Here is an 18012-nt window from a genome sequence, read left to right as displayed (position 1 = left end):
AAAAATAAAGTCTGACACTGTTTCCACTGTTTTTCCATCTATTTCCCATGAAGTGATGGGACCAGATGCCATGATCTTTGTTTTCTGAATGTTGAGCTTCAAGCCAACCTTTTCACTCTCCTCTTTCACTTTCATCAAGAGGCTTTTGAGTTCCTCTTCACTTTCTGCCATAAGGGTGGTGTCAATTGATTCCAGCTTGTGCTTCTTCCAGCCCAGTGTTCCTCATGATGTACTCTGCATATAAGTTAAATAAGCAGGGTGACAATATACAACCTTGATGTACTCCTTTACAGTATAGATAGGGACTAATAAGTAAAATTAAATAGCTGAGATGAAAAGACAGATAAAAAATTGAGGAGGCTGAGGATGCTGGGATTTGTAGTGACTTATACCAGGGAACCATGCACAAAAAGAGATACAGAAATCTGCACAGAGATTTCTTTGGTTTTTGACTGAATTCAATTCTGATCTTGTGTCTACAAGTACAACCAAAGTATAACATCCATAAAAACAATAAGCTAACAATTCCCAGAGTTCACACAGGATTGGGAGATACTGGAGTTTCTTTCAGGCAGAGAGGAGAGAACTACTAAATCCATAAGACACTCACTAGAGACCTCAGAATAGTCCTACAGCTAAATAACCCTAGAGCAAAGGCTGTTGTGTGATTGCTGTTGTGCAGTCACTTCAGTCACGTCCAGCTCTTTGTGGCTCCATTAACTGTAGCCTGCCAATCTCCTCTGTCCTCCACTACCTCCCACAGTTTGCTCAAATTCATGTCCATTCAGTCAGTGGAGACTTGTCATAACAAAGCCTGAAGGAAAACCTCAAAAATATGAAACAGATTCTCAATTAACTGTCTGAAAAAACAGACTTTAAGATGTTTCAAGGAATATAAAATTCAAACACTAAACTACATAAAAATAATGTCCGGCATCCAACCAAAAATTGCTAGACATGCAAAGAGGCAGAAAGACTTGATCCATACTAGGAAGGAAGAAAAAGGCAATAAAGGGATCCTAAAATGAGAGGGATGATGGAATTAGCAGATAAGGATTCTAAAGTAGCTACTATAATTATGCTCAAGGATATAAAGGAAAACAGAAGACTTTTTAAAATAACAAATGGAATTTCTGGCATTTAAAATTACAATATTTAAAATGAAAAATTCTCAGTGACAACAGTAACATGGTGGCATGAGACATTCCTTGTATTTGTGGCCCCAGCAAAAACAAAAAGTTGCCATCCATCCATTGACAAAAATGCCTTTGAGGGAGTATGGGACCCAGAAGCATATGTCAAAGGACCCAAGAGGAATCTTTCCCACTATTGTCCTGGAGAGTAGGCAGACAGATCTCAGTCCTGGCTGTGGACTCTGCAGTTGCCTATGTACCAATTCTAACCTCTCTCAGCCACATTCTAAAACACTGTCCTAGACAATCACCCTTGAATGAAAGACCCTTTGTAGATGTACAGGTTTCCAGATGAGAAGTTCCAGCATACCACTGGAGAAAAAAAAAAAAGGCTATAAAATTTGGATGCATTTGAGCAGGTAAAAAGAGCAGCTTAATCTTACCCAACTTATACCTCCCCTAAGGTGGCACAGCTTAAGGTCAAGAGAGATCGTCTCAGCTGTGACTTATGCTAGAGGAGAAAAGTGAGCATATGGCTTTCCCCAACTGTGCAGGATGCTGCCAGTGGGGGTCATTTCTCTCTTACTCCACCTAGAGTGTAGAATCTTGAGCTACATGACTAAAGGACAGGAAGAGGCTGGGAGAGGTGGACTGACAGGACTAAGAGGGCATTAAAAGGATGCAGATCATACTTATGTCCACAGACACCATCTACAAGCCCACCTGCAAGCCACTGGGAACACTTAATATGCAAATCTCCCCAGCTAGCCCACAGGCACCCACAGCACTCCATGCATGTAACCTGCACACTTCCCAAGCTTGTAGCCAGCTCCCTGTGCACACTACAGATAGCGGCAGAGAGAGTCATCTTTGGCAGATGACTATGAGCACACAATGCAGGAGACCTGGGTGTGTATGATCCCTAGGTCAGGAAGACCCCCTGGAGAAGGGAATGGCTACCTACTCCAACATTCTTGCTTGAAGAATTCCATGGACAGAGGAGCCTGTACAGTCCATGGGGTCACAGAGTCAGACATAACCGAGCAACTACCACTTTTCATTATGAGCACACAGAAACCGGATTCAAATTTGCAGGCTGGGGAAAGACCACAGACTTGATTTAGCATCATCTTTTGGAAAACAAAAGAGACTGTCAGCACACACCTGTTTTTTGCAAGATTCAGAGAAGGCATACTGCTTTAAACTCTGCCACAAGAAGGAACAGTTGTACACATAGAAAGTCTGAGATAGCGTCGGAATCTCAGCAGGGCTATGGAAGGTATCTGTCTCCTGAAGGCTGTTAGTAAGGACTGGAGGAGGTGACTGGTAGATCATTAGTAAAGAATGGAGGAGGTGACTGGAAGACTGCTGACTTCCAAATGTGAAGACAGCAATTCAGACAACTTCTAGGAACATGAAGTATCAAGGTAACATGACAACCCAAAGGATCGCAATAATCTTCTAGTAAACAAACACAAAGACATGGGAACCTACAATTTATCCATAAAGAATGCAAAATAGCTATTTTAAGGTAACTCAATGAATGACAAGAAAACACAGAAAGACAGTTCAATGAATTAAAAAACCAATATAGGAAAAAAGTTAGGAATTTAACAAAAAGAAATAATTAAAAAGTATCAAATAAATTCTGGATGTAAAGAATACAAAAAAAATGCAGTTTTCACTGCAACTGAGAGTACCAAAATCAGAATAGAACAAGCAGAGGAAGAATCTGGGAGATAGAAGACAGACACTTTGAAATTATCCAGTCAGAGGAAAACAAAGAACCAAAAAGAGTGATGAAAGCCTGCATGATCTATGGGATACTAAACAAAGAGCCAATTTGTGAATTATTAGAGTTTCAGGAGAGGAAAGAGGTCAGAAAGCTTATTTAAAGAATGAAAAGTATTCAAATCTGCAAAGAAATTTGGATATCCAAATTCATGAAGCTCACGGTTAACAAACAAAATGAACTTAGGGTTCATCTCCAAGACACAGTATAAAAAACTCAAAACAGAAAGTCAAAGAGAGAATCTTAAAAGAAATGAAAAACAAAGCTTGTATCTTACAGGAAACGCCCTTACAGTGATTAGATTTCTCAACAGAGACCTCATAGGCCAGGACAGAATGGGGTGATATGTTCAAAGTTCTAAAGGCCAAAAACTGCCATCCAAGAACACCTTGCCCAGAAAAATCTGTCCTTCAGAAATGGAGGCAATGTAAAGACTTCACAACGAACGAAAGGTGAGGAAATTTTCACCACTAAGCTCTGTTTTATAAGAATTCTTGAAAGGAGTTCTTCAAGCTGAAATGGAAGAATGCCAATTAGTAGCAGGAAAACATATGAAAACATTAAACACACTGGTAAAGTTAAGTGTATATTCAAAGTTAGAATACTGTAATACGGTGGAGTATTACCCACTTAACTCTAGAATAAAGGTTAAAAAACAAGAACATTAAAAATAGCTATAACTATAATAATTTGCAGATGAACATAAAAAGAGGTAAATTTTGACATCAAAAACATAAAGTGACAGGGGTAGGGAATAAAAGTTTAGAGGTTTTATATGTGATTGAAGTTATCTGTGTAAAACAGACTGTTATATTCATAAGATGTTTTCTGTAAGTCTCATGGCACCCACAAAACAAAAACCTACAGTAAATACACAAAAAATAAAGAGAAGGGAATCAAAGCATACCACTATGGAAAATCCATCAATTCAAAAAGGAAGGCAGTGGGAGTGGAAGAAAAGGAACAAGGGAGCCAGAAAACAATGGTTCTAGCAAGTCTTTACCTATCAACAGTAACTCTAATGTAAATGATGGAACACTTCAAAGATATGCAGTTACTGGATGAATTTTTTAAAAAATAACCAAGAACCAACTACATGCTCCCTGTAAGAGGTTCACTTTAAGGACGCAGATACAGTCAAAGTAAAGGGATAGAAAAAGACAGTCCATACACATGTAAAACAAAAAAGAGCAGGATAGTTATGCTTATTATCAAAGTGGACTTTAAGCCAAACATGGTAAGAAAAGACAAATAAAATCATTATTTAATGACAAAAGGATCAATTTATTAAGAACATTGGAAATATATATGCTCCCATCACCAGAGTACCTAAATATCAATATATTAAGCAAATACTAACAGATCTGAAGAGAGAAATAGACAACAATACAATAGTAATAGGGATTTCAGTACCTCACTTTCAATAATGGATAGCGCTTCTAGGCAGAAAATCAATAAGGAAACATTGGACGTGAACTATAATTTAGACTAAATGAAACTAACAGTCATATAAGAAACATTCCATCCAACAGCAACAGAACACACATTCTTTTCAAGTACTCATGGAACATTCTCTAGGATAAATCACAAGTTAAATCTCAAAAAGAATCTTAGCAAATATATAAATTTGCAATGTATGTTCTCAGATATGTAGAACTAAACTAAAAATCAGTAACAACAATACATCTGGGAAAATCCCTGAGTATTTGGACATTAAATATCACATTTCTAAGTAGCACATGAATCAGAGAAAATTAGTAAATATTTTGAACTGAATGATAATAAAGCACAACATCTGGGAATTTGCAGGTGCACTTAAAGAATCCTTAAAGCAGAACTTATGGATTTAAATTCTTATAATTGATGAGGAGAGTATAAAACTACTAACCAAAGCTTCCTATTGAAGGAAACAAAAAGGAAGAGCAACTTAAATCCAAAATAAGTAGAAAGAAAAAAGAAAAATAAAAATTCAAATTTATAAAATATAAAGAGAAAATAACAGAGAGAATTGACAAAATCAAAATATCTTTTCAGCATATTAATAAAATGGATAAAACTCTAGCAAAGCAATGTAAAACTAGCAAGCAACTAAGAAACTAAATTGCCAATATCAGAAAAAAGACAAAGATCATCACCTTGGATCCTTCAGATTTGGGGAGGACAATAAAGGAATATTAGAATTATTATGCTAATAAATTTGACAGTGTGGATGAAATGGAAACATTTCTAGAAAACAGAAATTACAAAAACTGGTATAAGAATAAACATGAAACATGAATAACACTGTATTTCTTAAAGTAATTGAATATGTAATTTAAAATTCTCCCCTCTAAAATACTCCAGGCTCAAGTGGCCTCACCAATGAATTATATCAGATAGTTGTGTTGTTTGCTGTGCTTAGTTGCTCAGTAGTATCCGACTCTGCGAACCCATGGACAGCAGGCCACCAGGCACCTCTGTCTATGGCGTTCTCCAGGCAAGAATACTGGAGTGGGTTGCCATGCCCTCCTCCAGGGGATCTTCCCCACCCAGGAACTGAAATGGGGTCTCCTGCATTGCAGGTGGATTCTTTCCCAGAAGAAATAAAACCACTCTTACATAAACTTACAGAAAATACAAGAGGAGGGAACTTTTCTCAGTTTACTTTGTGAGGCTAGAATTATCATGAAATAAAAATCAAAATATCAATTACTTTATAAGAAAGGAATACCAATACTAATATTTCCTCATGAAAAAAAAAAAAGTGAAAAGTGAAAGTTGCTCAGTTTTGTCTGACTCTTTGTAACCCCATGGACTCTACAGTCCATGGAATTCTCCAGGCCAGAATACTGGAGTGGGTAGCCTTTCTTTCTCCAGGGGATCTTCCCAACCCAGGGATTGAACCCAGGTCTCCCACACTGCAGACAAATTCTTTACCAACTGAGCTACCAGGGAAGCCCCAATATTTCCTCATAAACATAGATGCAAAATATTTAACATAATGTGAGCAAATCAAGCTGCAATATATAAAATGGATAATCCATTATGACAAAGTGGCATTTATTTCCAGGAGTTAAGATTAGTTTAATATTTTAAAATCACTCAATATGATTACCATAGTAACCAAATTAAGTAGGGAAGTCATATAATCTTCTTATTATAGGTGCAAAAAGAGATATTTCACAAAATTAACACACATTTACAGTGAAAAATATTAGCAAACTAAGTAATGGGAGGGAAATTTCTTAGTATGATAAAGCACATATCAAAAAATGCGTAAAACTAATGGTTAATGTTGAAAGACTCTGTACTCTATGCCTACTGTTGGGAAGAATGGCATAGATCCCATGGGCTTCACTGGTGACTCAGAAGGTAAAGAATCTTCCTGCAATGCAGGAGACCCGGGTTCGATCCTTTAGTTGGGAAGATCCCCTGGAGAAGAGACTGGTGACCCACTGAGTATTCTTGTCTGGAGAATCCCAGGCAAGAGGAACCTGGTGCGCTATAGTTCATGGGGTTGCAAAGAGTCGGACACGACTAACCACACAGCAAACCCATAGTTCCCATACCATGTGTTCTCAGCTTTTCCTTGCAAAAGTATACTGGAGTTCCTATCTAGTACAATAAGGCAAAAATAAAAATGAATAAATAAAAGGCATATGGATTAGAAAGGAAGAAATAAAACTGTCTTTATTGCAGACAATATGATCAATAGATTTGCAGACAACCTGATCTGGAGATTCCAAATCTATCAAAAAAATGTTAGATGACTAAGTCAGTTTTAAAAGACTACAGGGTACGAGGCTAATGTAAAAAATTGTATTTCTAGATACTAACAACAAACAAATGATGTTTAACATGATGTACAAATATCCCTTAGGTGGGATAACCCTGAAATACATACACACACACACACACACACCCCTCCCACAGGATTCAGCTCTAGTCTCCTACGTGGTACCTGGGTTCTGTACCCTTTCTTTGCTGCCTTCTTTAATAACTCCACTCTCTACAAGGGTTCTGCACATCCAAATAAATAATCTGTGCTCAAATCCCAGTTTTACATTTGCTTCTTGGAAACCTGAACCAAAGCATATGACAATTTGGTGTGACCTTGAGTTGAGGAAGGGCTTCCCAGGTGGCTCAGTGGTAAAGAATCCATCTGCCAATGCAGGAGATGCAGGAAACCTGGGTTCGATCCCTGGGTAAGGAAGATCCCCTGGAGGAGGAAATGAAAACCCACTCTAGTTTTCTTGCCTGGAAAGTCCCACGGACAAAGTAGCCTGGCGGGCTACAGGCCATGGGATCGCACAGAGTCGGACATGACTGAGCGACTAAACAGCAACAGAGTTGAGGAAGTAATAACCAAGCTCTTGAGTGACTAGTTCCTTGGAGGTAAAAAAAAAAAAAAAAAAAGGATTTGCTGCCTTTCAGATAGGCTCCAGGTTGCAAATAGATGAAATTAGGAATGCAGGCTTGCCCAGGTTGCTGCAACATGTGGTACGAGGCTAAGCACACAGGAGCTGTTTAGAACTGATTCTTTTAACCTTCCATGTGTGATGCCTTGTGATTCCTGCATCAATACAGTGTGGGGATGTCACTTTCAGTTCACATGGATGTTTGCAAGCAAAAAAAAAAGGACAACCAACCAAGAGCGGGCAGCAACTTCATCGTGGCAGTCTGTCTCCCTCTCCCTCTTCATGCTCCAAAGTTGAGCCTTAATCCCAAAGGAGCGTGGGGTAAGAGACAGCAGGATGCTTTTCTCCTCCACTTAAAACTGCTATCTCCACAAGTCTAGTCTGGGAGGTGGGAGAGAATGAAAGTTTTGAATCAAATATGAGATCTGAGTTTACAATGAAAAGCTCTGAATCTTAATAACTGAGCCTATTTCAATATTTTTTAGTTTTTAACTTAACGTTTAATTTTAGCATTAAAATAATCATGCTGCTGCTGCTACGTCGCTTCAGTAGTGTCCAACTCTTTGTGACCCCATGGACTGTAGCCCACTAGGTTCCTCTGTCTATGGGATTTCCCAGGCAAGAATACTGGAAGGGGTTGCCATGCCCTTCTCCAGGGGATCTTCCCAACCCAGGGATCAAACCTGCACCTCTTATGTCTCCTGCATTGGCAAGCGGGTTCTTTACCACTAGCACCACCTGGGAAGCCCCAGATAAGCATATTTTAATACTACAAGAAGCATACTTCAATACTAAAAGTGACAAAAAAAATATGATTTGGAGTGATGTCCTCAATGAGTCTCATACTAACCAGGTGGGAATAGGCTATGCCCCATTCAGGGATCAGGTAGTTTTCAGCAGAGCACACCTGGCAGTAGTTACAAGAAATGAAACGAGCAGACAGAACTGGGCTTCCAGGTGGCTCAGGGGTAAAGAATCCACCTGCCAAGCAGGAGACTGGGGTTTGACCCCTGGGTTGAGAAGATCTCCTTGAAAAAGAACTTGCGACCCACTCCAGTATTCTTGCCTGGGAAATCTCATGGACTGAGAAGTCTGATGGGCTGCAGTCCTTTTTCTATGCTTATAATACCTTTTTAAAATTACTACGGTGATACATATTTTTCTCTATACCTGGTAGGAAAGTCTGTTCCTATTGACCTTCACATAACAAGCACGTGAAGAGAAGAATGAAATACGATAGAGTTGGAGATAGGAGACATCCAGACTGTTCTGGACCTTTTCAGTTTGGATTCTATTCTTAAATCAGTTGATGAGTTTTAAGCAAGCAGGGACATGATTAATTTCACAATTTAAAAAGGGAGCTTTGGCTACCATGTGAGGACTAGGTTAGAAAGATGCAAGGGGGAAGAAGGGTAGTGGCCGGGAGCATTACAGAGCCCTCTGAGGGACATGCTAGTTGGGTAGCTTGACCTATTTGTTGTTGTTCATTTGCCAAGTTGTGTCCGACTCTTCCTTCGAGACCCCATGGTCTGTAGCACGCCAGGCTTCCCTGACCCTTAACTGGTGAATCAATTCAATCAGTGATATCATCACACCATCTCATCCTCTGCTGCCCTATTCTCCTTCTGCCTTCATCTTTCCCAGCATCAGGGTCTTTTCCAATGAGTGGACTCTTCGTACCACGTGGCCAAAGTATTGGAGCTTCAGCTTCAGCATCAGTCCTTTCAATGAATATGCAGGGTTGATTTCCTTTAGGATTGACAGGTTTGATCCCCTTGCAGTCCAAGGGACTCTCAAGAGTCTTCTCCAGCACCAGGGTTCAAAAGCATCAATAGCTCACCCTTACCAGTTTAGTAATAGCACCCATTTTTATTTGGCCTTACTGCCTCTCATCTAAGTGATTACTTTTCCCAGCTTCCCTTAAAGCAAGATGGAACCACGTGATTAAGAGATACCAGACAATTATGTTTAGACAGAATCATTGTGTGAGGCTTTTGGGAAGCCTTTAAAATGTTCAACTTGATCTAAAGCTTTGCTCTGGGAAAATAGTGATGGCTAAGAAATTCCCTCACCCCCTGTTTTCTAAGCCCTCACCTTTCTATGTTCCATGAAAAGGATTACCTCAAAGAACTACCCTTCCCCACATGACTCAGGTAAGAGTCCCTTCCACACTTTGTCACGGTTCCCATGAAACTCTCAGATGTCTCTCACTTTTGCCTGAACCTCTGAGGAGGCCAGATACAGTTCTTTCAACTCCCCATTCCTTTTTTTTTCCCAAATGAGATATAACTGACATTAGTTCCAGGTATATCCAGCTCTGCATTCTTTGTTTCCTGAATGATTAGCTGATATTAGAAATGTTTGTCTGCTTGAAAGTAACTAAACACAGAGATAAACATTTCTGTTCAGTTGATTGAGGTTTCCCCTAATTGTAAAATGACCCCAACTGCAAATCACCCTACTCGAGATTTCTCTATGCCTCCCGATAAACATCTAAAGCAAAACCATGCAGTGGGGACACTTGGATCTTAGGATCTAGGGTGTGCCCCCAGTAGCCTGAATAAAATCATCTCCTTGATTGACAGATGCATTTTGTCTTTCACATCTTTTTATAAGGCAGGTGGTATACTTGTGCCCTTCCTCCTTTCTAATGGTTGAAATGTATAGGTGAAGGCTGGAGCTCAAGCAGCCTTCTGGGACCATGAGGTGGCATACATTTAAAATCATATGATACCAGATCACAGGCTATAAAAAGAAGCACAAAAAGAATGTAATGAGCTAACAGAGCAAAGTGAGATTAATTGTGAGAGGCCTGAGTGAATCTCACGGAAGACTTTTCAGAGATGATACTTTAGATAGGGCTTAAAATAATGAAAATTTTGATTCATAGTTGAGAGGAAATGACAAGAATGATTGAATCTTTATCCATACTGACTTCAATAGGCTGGACTAGAACAAAAGTTGACACCTTACTGAGTTTATGGGATGAAAGAAAAGGTAAATTAAAGTTATTTATCAAGGAGTGCAGAAGAATAATGACGCTAAGGAAAGAAATGAAGACTCTGGGGGAAGGAATGAATTAATGATTTTAGTTTTGTCACTCGAATCAGAGGTAATAGTGAAATATTTAAGTGTAAATATTCTAAAGGCAGTTAGAAATACTGCTTGAGCTGTTAAAAGAGATCAAGACAGACATGCATCTTGACGTTGCGAGAATGATTTCATTATCTGAACAAAAAATGCTGATGTACATGAGCTGATAGAAGTTGATTAAAGACCAGAAATTCTAAGACTGCTTAGTGGCAGCAGTAGGGAGAACAGCTGTTGAAGCAAAGCGGTGTTCGCACCTGTGCTCTTAGCCTCTCTCAGCTTTCCTCCACCAGTTGTTTGGAGCAAAAACTGTTCTGCAAGATTTTGAAAGATATACCAAGCATGTTCCATGCTCCAATGTCTTTGAGACATTCTGGGTTTGGAGGTAAAAAACTTGTTTATTTCTGATCTTTGTGAGATGTTAAAGATGGATAATAATGTGCTGTAAATCTCAAAGGAGGTTGGTAACAGGGTATGGTGTTTTCAAAATTTATTTCGCTGCAGAAAATTTTTATTATAGAATCTTTTTGGAACATCATAAATTTTGAACTCCACCAGTTCAAGAAAATGGGGTAAGAGTAGAAGATAATTGGGTAGGAAGATTGCAGAGCCATCTCTGTATCCTGGAGAAAAATGTATAACTTATTGCTAGAGGTTCCATCCTACCCCATGGAACTTTTGGGGATAATAGGATCTATTGAAAATTTGCCTGAAGCTATGAAATTGCTCCTCTGAAAATTATACCACATGTATATGTATATTCCTTTCCTTGGAAGCCCAAAATATGACAAGGATTAAAAATAGTGACGATTAATTTCCTCTTAATATACATTTCACCACCTTAAATTCTTTAATGTGCACATTGCAAAAATATTAAATAATAAAATACAAACACATGTATAATAATAATGATACCCTAAGTCTACTGCCTTCTATATACCTCCTATGTACCTTCTATGTAACCTCCCTTTATCTCAGAGTTTATTTTAAACTATTCTTTTATGGATATCCAAACACATTAAAAAAATATAGGTAGGGTTTTTCCTACCACTTCCATTTATTAAAATTTACTCTATCATGGATATTTTTCCACATGAGGGAACATTGACTTAGCTTATTCTTTTTAATAATTGCTATACTTCAATTTTTCATTTTTTTTCCCACTGTGCATTAATCCATTTAACAAACATTTATTCAGTCTCTATTATGGGTGAGGTATTCTTGTTTGCCTGGATAAATGGCAATGAACAAAACAGATATGGTTCCTGCTCTTAGCAAGCTCTCACTCTAGCAGGAGGAGAAAAGTCATAAACAAGTTAAATAACTACAGATAGTGAACATAGCTCTTCAGCAAAGCAAACAATCCTAGGTAAGATGAAGAGTAATAGAGGAAGAAAGTTAGTTTTGTGCTGAGGCTGGATGAATGAGTCAGCTGTGAGAAGAAACATTCTAGGCTATTGCAAACAATTTCATGACGAACATTCAGTAAATATTCATTGACTGCTTACTCTTTGCCAGCAACTGTGCTCGAGTGTGAGGATTCAAAAGTGAACAATGAAAATCTGGTCCTTGTTCTCTTGGAGACTACATTTTAGGGTAATTAAATAAAATACAAAGACCTCAACAGAGTTACTGGAACATAATAATTATTGAACAAATGTAAATTTGTATGATAATTTACAATGTCATTTGCAATCTAGTAAGTAAATTTATCTCACTGTTCAAATTAGCTTCTCCAAGTGCAAGAGATGTTGTGTTTTTCACATTAGCTGCCATTTGAATACCTTCTGTAAATTGCCTGTATATATTCTTGTAATGGGGCTTCCCAGGTGGTGCAAGTGCTAAAGAACAGGGCTGCCAGTGTAGGAGACATAAGAGACTCTGGTTTGATCCCTGGGTTGGGAAGATCCCCTGGAGGAGGGCATGGAAACCTACTCCAGCATTCTTGCCTGGAGAATCCTATGGACAGAGGAGCCTGGTGGGCTACAGTCCATGGGGTCACAAAGAGTTGGACATGACTGAATCAACTTAGCATAAGCACGCACACCCTTGTAATCCGTTCCGTTCCATCGCTCAGTCGTGTCCGACTCTTTGCGACCGCGTGGACTGTAGCCTAACCAGGCTTCTCCGTCCATGGGATTCTCAAGGCAAGAATACTGGAGTGGGTTACCGTTTCCAATAGGGAAGATCAAATCTGACTCTGTGTTGAATCTGTTTCTTTTGCTTTAACCTTGATTCCCTTGTGGCTCAGGGGGTGGAGTCTTCCTATAACGCAGGAGACTGGATTTCGATCCCTGGGTTAGGAAGATACCCTGGAGAAGAAAATGGCAACCCACTCCAGTATTCTTGCCTGGAAAATCCCATGGACAGAGGAGCCTGATGGGCTACAGCCCACAGGGTTGCAGAGAGTCAGACAGGACTGAGCAACTTCAATTTTATTCTATTGCTTTTGCTACAAGTTAATCACTAGAGAGTACAGTGAAAAAGTTGGCTTAAAAAAAAAACTAAAAAAACTAAGAAAACATTCAGAAAACTAAGATCATGGCATCCAGCCCATCACTTCATGGCAAATAGATGGGAAACAGTAGAAACTGTGGCTGACTTTTTCTGGCCTCCAAAATCACTGCAGATGGTGATTGCAGCAATGAAATTAAAAAATGCTTACTCCTTGGAAGGAAAGTTATGACCAACCTAGACTGCATATTAAAAAACAGAGACACTACTTTGTCAACAAAGGTCTGTCTAGTCAAGGCTATGGTTTTTCCAGTGGTCATGTATGGATGTGAGTGTTGGACTATAAAGAGAAGTGAGTGCCTAAGAATTGATGCTTTTGAATTGTGGTGTTGGAGAAGACTCTTGAAAGTCGCTTGGACTGCAAGGAGATCCAACGAGTCCATCCTAAAGGAGATCAGTCCTGGGTGTTCATTGGTAGGACTGATGCTGAAGCTGAAACTCCAATACTTTGGCCTCCTGATGTGAAGAGCTGACTCATTTGAAAAGACCCTGATGCTGGGAAAGATTGAGGGCAGGAGAAGGGGATGACAGAGGATGAGATGGTTGGATGGCATCACCGGCTCAATGGACATGGGTTTGGGTGGTCTCCGGGAGTTGGTGATGGACAGGAGGCCTGGTGTCCTGTGGTTCATGGGGTCGCAAAGAGTTGACTGAGCGACTGAACTGAACTGAATCACTAAAGAGATGGTGCCTATGGCTTAAAGTGTACATACTGGCCTATTTCAGGGAACTCCGCCTCCCATGTCTGAGCGTTAAGCTAAAATACCTTTGTTTAGCTCAGAGGAAACATCCTGACCTGTATGGCTGCAGTAAAAAAGAAATTAGCACATAACTTCCAGAGTCTGGCTAGAACCAGGAAGTATTTGCAACCATTTATTGACTCACTGGAAAAGACTCTGATGCTGGGAAGGGTTGGGGGCAGGAGGAGAAGGGGATGACCGAGCATTAGATGGCTGGATGGCATCACCAACTCTGTGGACATGAGTTTGAGTGAACTCCGGGAGTTGGTGATGGACAGGGAGGCCTGGCGTGCTGTGATTCATGTGGTCGCGGAGAGTTGGACACGACTGAGCGACTGAACTGAACTGATTGCCTTATTTTACTACACCTCCTCATTGCCCTCTTTGTTCTGTAAAAGAAACTAGCATCCAAACCCAGACAAATAATTCTCTGGGACACTAGTCTACCATCGTCTTGGTCTGTTGATTTTCTGAATGAAGTCAGTATTCCTTGCCCCAACAACTCATCTCTTGATTTATTGTTCTGTCATGCAGTGAGCAGTGTGAGCTTGGACTCAGTAACACCCTTGGTCATCATTTTATTGGTCCACTTGCTTGTTGGGTGTGTATGCTAAGTCACTTTAGTTGTGTCTGACTCTTGGTGACCTTATGGACTGACGATAGCCTTCCAGGTTCCTCTGTCCATGGGATTCTCCAGGCAAAAATACTGGAGTGAGTTGCCATGCCCTCCTCCAGGGTATCTTCCCGACCCTGGGATCAAACCCGCGTCTCTTACATCTCCTGCATTGGCAGGCAGGTTCTCTACCACTAGCGCCACCTGAGAAGCCCCTATTTGGTTCTTTACCACTATCGCCGCCGGGGAAGCCCCCATTTGCTTGATACTGAAATACATACAGCAACCACTTGTCTGTTACACGGTCACAGTCTCCCTTCACCTTCAGTGCGTTGTCTTCTAGTTTCACTATGAGCATCTTGAAACGTATGGACCCTTGAAATTTACTGTGGTTAATATTTCAGTTTTCTTTGGGAGAAAGAAACCTGAACTAGATTACACATAAAAACTTTGCAAAGAAGTGTGCTATAAACAGGGATGTCATAAGATGTAAGTTGGATACTTTTCATATTGATGGACAGAAACACACGTTTCTTGCAAACCCATATGCACTAGGCAACCACCCAAGTGTGTATCCAAAGTGTTCTTGCCTGGAGAATCCCAGGGATGGCGGAGCCTGGTGGGCTGCCGTCTATGGGGTCGCACAGAGTCGGACACGACTGAAGTGACTAGCCAGCCAGCCAGCCAGTCATTTGGTCCTTATAGAACTCTTCCAAAGTAGACAACATTGTTTCCATTTTATATCTGAGGAAACCTAAGTAGTTTTCTTGGGAGAAGGCAATGGCACCCCACTCCAGTACTCTTGCCTGGAAAATCCCATGGACGGAGGAGCCTGGAACGCTGCAGTCCATGGGGTCGCTGAGGGTCAGACATGACTGAGCAACTTCACTTTCACTTTTCATTTTCATGCATTGGAGAAGGAAATGGCAAGCCACTCCAGTGTTCTTGCCTGGAGAATCCCAGGGACGGGGGAGCCTGGTGGGCTGCCATCTATGGGGTTGCACAGAGTCGGTCACAACTGAAGCGACTTAGCAGCAGCAGCAGCAGTAGTAACTGGTACTAGAAAACGTTTGTTTCTTTTATTTGGCTTAACTAAAGCTCAATATTTAATAACACTTAAAGGTAATATCAAGCTTAAACTTCCTGGTGGCTCGGATGGTAAAGAATCTGCCTGCAATGCAGGAAACCCGTGTTCAATCTCTGGGTCTAGAAGATCCCCAGAAGAAGGGGATGGCAACCCACTCCAGTATTCTTGCCTGGAGAATCCCATGAACAGAGGAGCCTGGTGGGCTGCCATCTATGGGGTTGCACAGAATCGGACACGACTGAAGCGACTTAGCAGCAGCAGCAGCAAGTAGTTTTCTTAAGCCCCACAGTTAGCAAGAACATAGTTAAAATGGCTCACCGGCTGTATCCGGATGGTAAAGACCTAATATTTAACTTTACTAGGATAAATGGGAAGTCCCTAGTAGTTTGGTCTAAACTTGACTGTGAGGTAGGTTTACACTTGGCTTAACACGGTGAATGTGAAAACACCTGCAAGTTTCATTTGATCTGGCAGCTGATCAATGAGTGTCAGCGATGTACTTCTCCATGGTCGGATCACCCCTGGAACTCGGTGACCAGTGTCAAAGACAAACACAGCCAGGTATTCGTCCAAGCGTCAAGAACAGATTTGGTTTAGTAACTACACAGTCGAGAAAGAGTTGAGCTCTATTCCTCTATGTGCAGAGGCTACTGGGACCGGTTTTAACGGGAGGATGAGGGAGGGGGAAGAGTGGGCAAAGAGTCGGTCTGTATTAAGGGTGATTACACAAGCTTCTTTTGCTGGTTGGCAGCTGCGAAAGTGAGGAGTCTCTTCTCCCACAAAGATGCTACCTTTCCTGCATTTGCAGGAAATGGCTCTCAAGTTGGGAGAGCCTTTTCTGAGTCTTAACATACATATTCACAATCGCAGGTCCTTGGGAGGTCAGAGGCCTGTCGTCAGGGGTTCCTTAGGACTTTCTCAGGTAGACCTTTTAAAGTGTGTGTGTCCTGGGGATGGGCCGTAGGCTGGCAGAAGCCCGTGCTAGAGTTGGTCAAGTCTCTCAGGGCAGGGGTCTGCAAGAGTTCTCCTCAGCTGTCAGAACCACGATGAATGGGCAACATTAAATACAGAGGGTGGGAACCACGACAGCGGAGGCTAAAAATCAGGTCCTCTAAGAACCTCAAAAGAGCAAGTTTAGTCTGGAAAAGATAAAGCCTAGGGAGTCTACTTGGAGAAGGCAATGGGACCCCACTCTGGTACTCTTGCCTGGAAAATCCCATGAACGGAGGAGCCTGGTGGGCTGCAGTCCACCGGGTCGCCAAGAGTCGGACACGACTGAGCGACTCCACTTTCACTTTTCACCTTCATGCGTTGGAAAAGGAAATGGCAACCCACTCCAGTGTTCTTGCCTGGAGAATCCCAGAGGCGGGGGAGCCTGGTGGGCTTGCGTCTATGGGGTCGCACAGAGTCGGACACGACTGAAGTGACTTAGCAACAGCAGCAGAAAGTCTACTGAGTCTAGAGACCTGGCTCGCTCAGTCCTGGAAGAGGCTGCGTGGCCACAGAAGGAACTCTTCAACCCGTGACTACTGGAGCGAGCAGAGCTGCAAAAGTAGCTTCAGGTTCCTGTCAACGATAACATCCTGGGATTGCTGCAACGCAGCGCAGGCTTTAACGAGGGCGTGCTCCTGAGGCACCCGAGCTGCAAGCGGGAGATCAAAGAGAATGAGGATTGAGAAAAATTGCTCTGTAGGTAACTCCGGACATTGGCTTGGCTCTGATGCCAAGCTGACGAAGGATGACGGGGGAAGTTAACGCTGGGCTAGGAGCAAAGAGCGGCCTCCAAGCTAGAGTTCAGGGACCAGCGTTCCTCAGAAACACCAGCGATGCCTCCAGGGCAGAACTAGTCTAGAAGAGAGGGCGGCGCGAGAGGCAGCGGGTGGCAGGGTGGCCGAAGGTTCCGGCGCCCGAGCGCCGGGGACACGCGGTCGGGGTGGTAGGGGGAGGGGCGTGCGCGGCGGGGGATGGGTTGGGGGCGGGGCCCCGCGGGTGGACGGGGCCGCCGGCGCCCGGAGGGAGGCGGGGCCGGCCTGCGCGCCCTTCCCTTAAACCCGCGGGCCTCGGGCCGCGCGCCGCCGAGGCGCCTCAGTTGAGCGCCGAGCCGTCGATCGCCGGGCTCCCGCCGTCTGCGCTCCCGCTCGCTGGTGGTTCCACCGCCATATTGTGTAAGTGCGGCCGCAGTCTCGGCGCGCCACCCGCGGTCCCGGCGCGTGGGGCGGGCAGCAGGCGGCTCCGGCTCCCTTCGCGTCCCCGGCTCCCTTGGCTCGTCCCCACCCTGGCCCCGGGACGGTGACGGCGGCACGGGCAAGGCTGGAGCGGGCGACTCCGCCGGGGCACGCGCAGCGCGCGCTCTGCGCCCCGCGCGCCCTGGAAGGCCTCCCGCGTCGCCGCCGCCGCGCGTCCCGCCGGCCGTGCCCGGCCCGCACACCCGGGGCGCGGCTTCGCCCCCGGGCCACGCGTCCTGGCGGTTTCGCGTGCTGTTTAATTAGCTGGGAGGAGTTCTAATGTGGCATTTTATTTATTTATTTATTTTTTTAACACAGAGACCAGCAATCCGTTATGGAGCATGCCATTACCCCGCTGGAACCCCTGCTTCCCTCTGGTAACTGTACTTCTTCACACGTTTTACTGTGCAATTGATGTGCA

The 18012-nt window shown here is 42.7% G+C and overlaps 1 protein-coding gene across 6 annotated transcripts in view; it reads left to right on the top strand.

The window, feature by feature from the left end:
• Nucleotides 1–16863: 16863 nt before the first annotated feature.
• TPK1 (thiamin pyrophosphokinase 1) overlaps nt 16864–18012 on the top strand; it is a 392426-nt gene continuing 391277 nt past the window's right edge. The window contains exons 1-2 of one of the 6 annotated variants that reach the window (XM_055421429.2): nt 16864–17055; nt 17910–17968. In XM_055421429.2, the coding sequence (XP_055277404.1) occupies nt 17926–17968 (43 nt within the window). In that variant the 5' untranslated portion in view covers nt 16864–17055; nt 17910–17925. Of the gene's footprint in view, nt 17056–17384; nt 17532–17909; nt 17969–18012 lie in introns of those variants that run through there. The other 5 variants (XM_055421434.2, XM_055421431.2, XM_055421432.2 and 2 more) reach the window with 5 other exon arrangements.

The sequence above is a fragment of the Moschus berezovskii genome, chromosome 3 (genome assembly GCF_049115385.1).
Source record: "Moschus berezovskii isolate FMDL1 chromosome 3, NW_MosBer_1.0, whole genome shotgun sequence".
NCBI lineage: Eukaryota > Metazoa > Chordata > Mammalia > Artiodactyla > Moschidae > Moschus > Moschus berezovskii.
The sequence above is the reverse complement of the archived record's forward strand: the minus strand, read 5'-3'. Positions and strand labels throughout refer to the sequence as shown.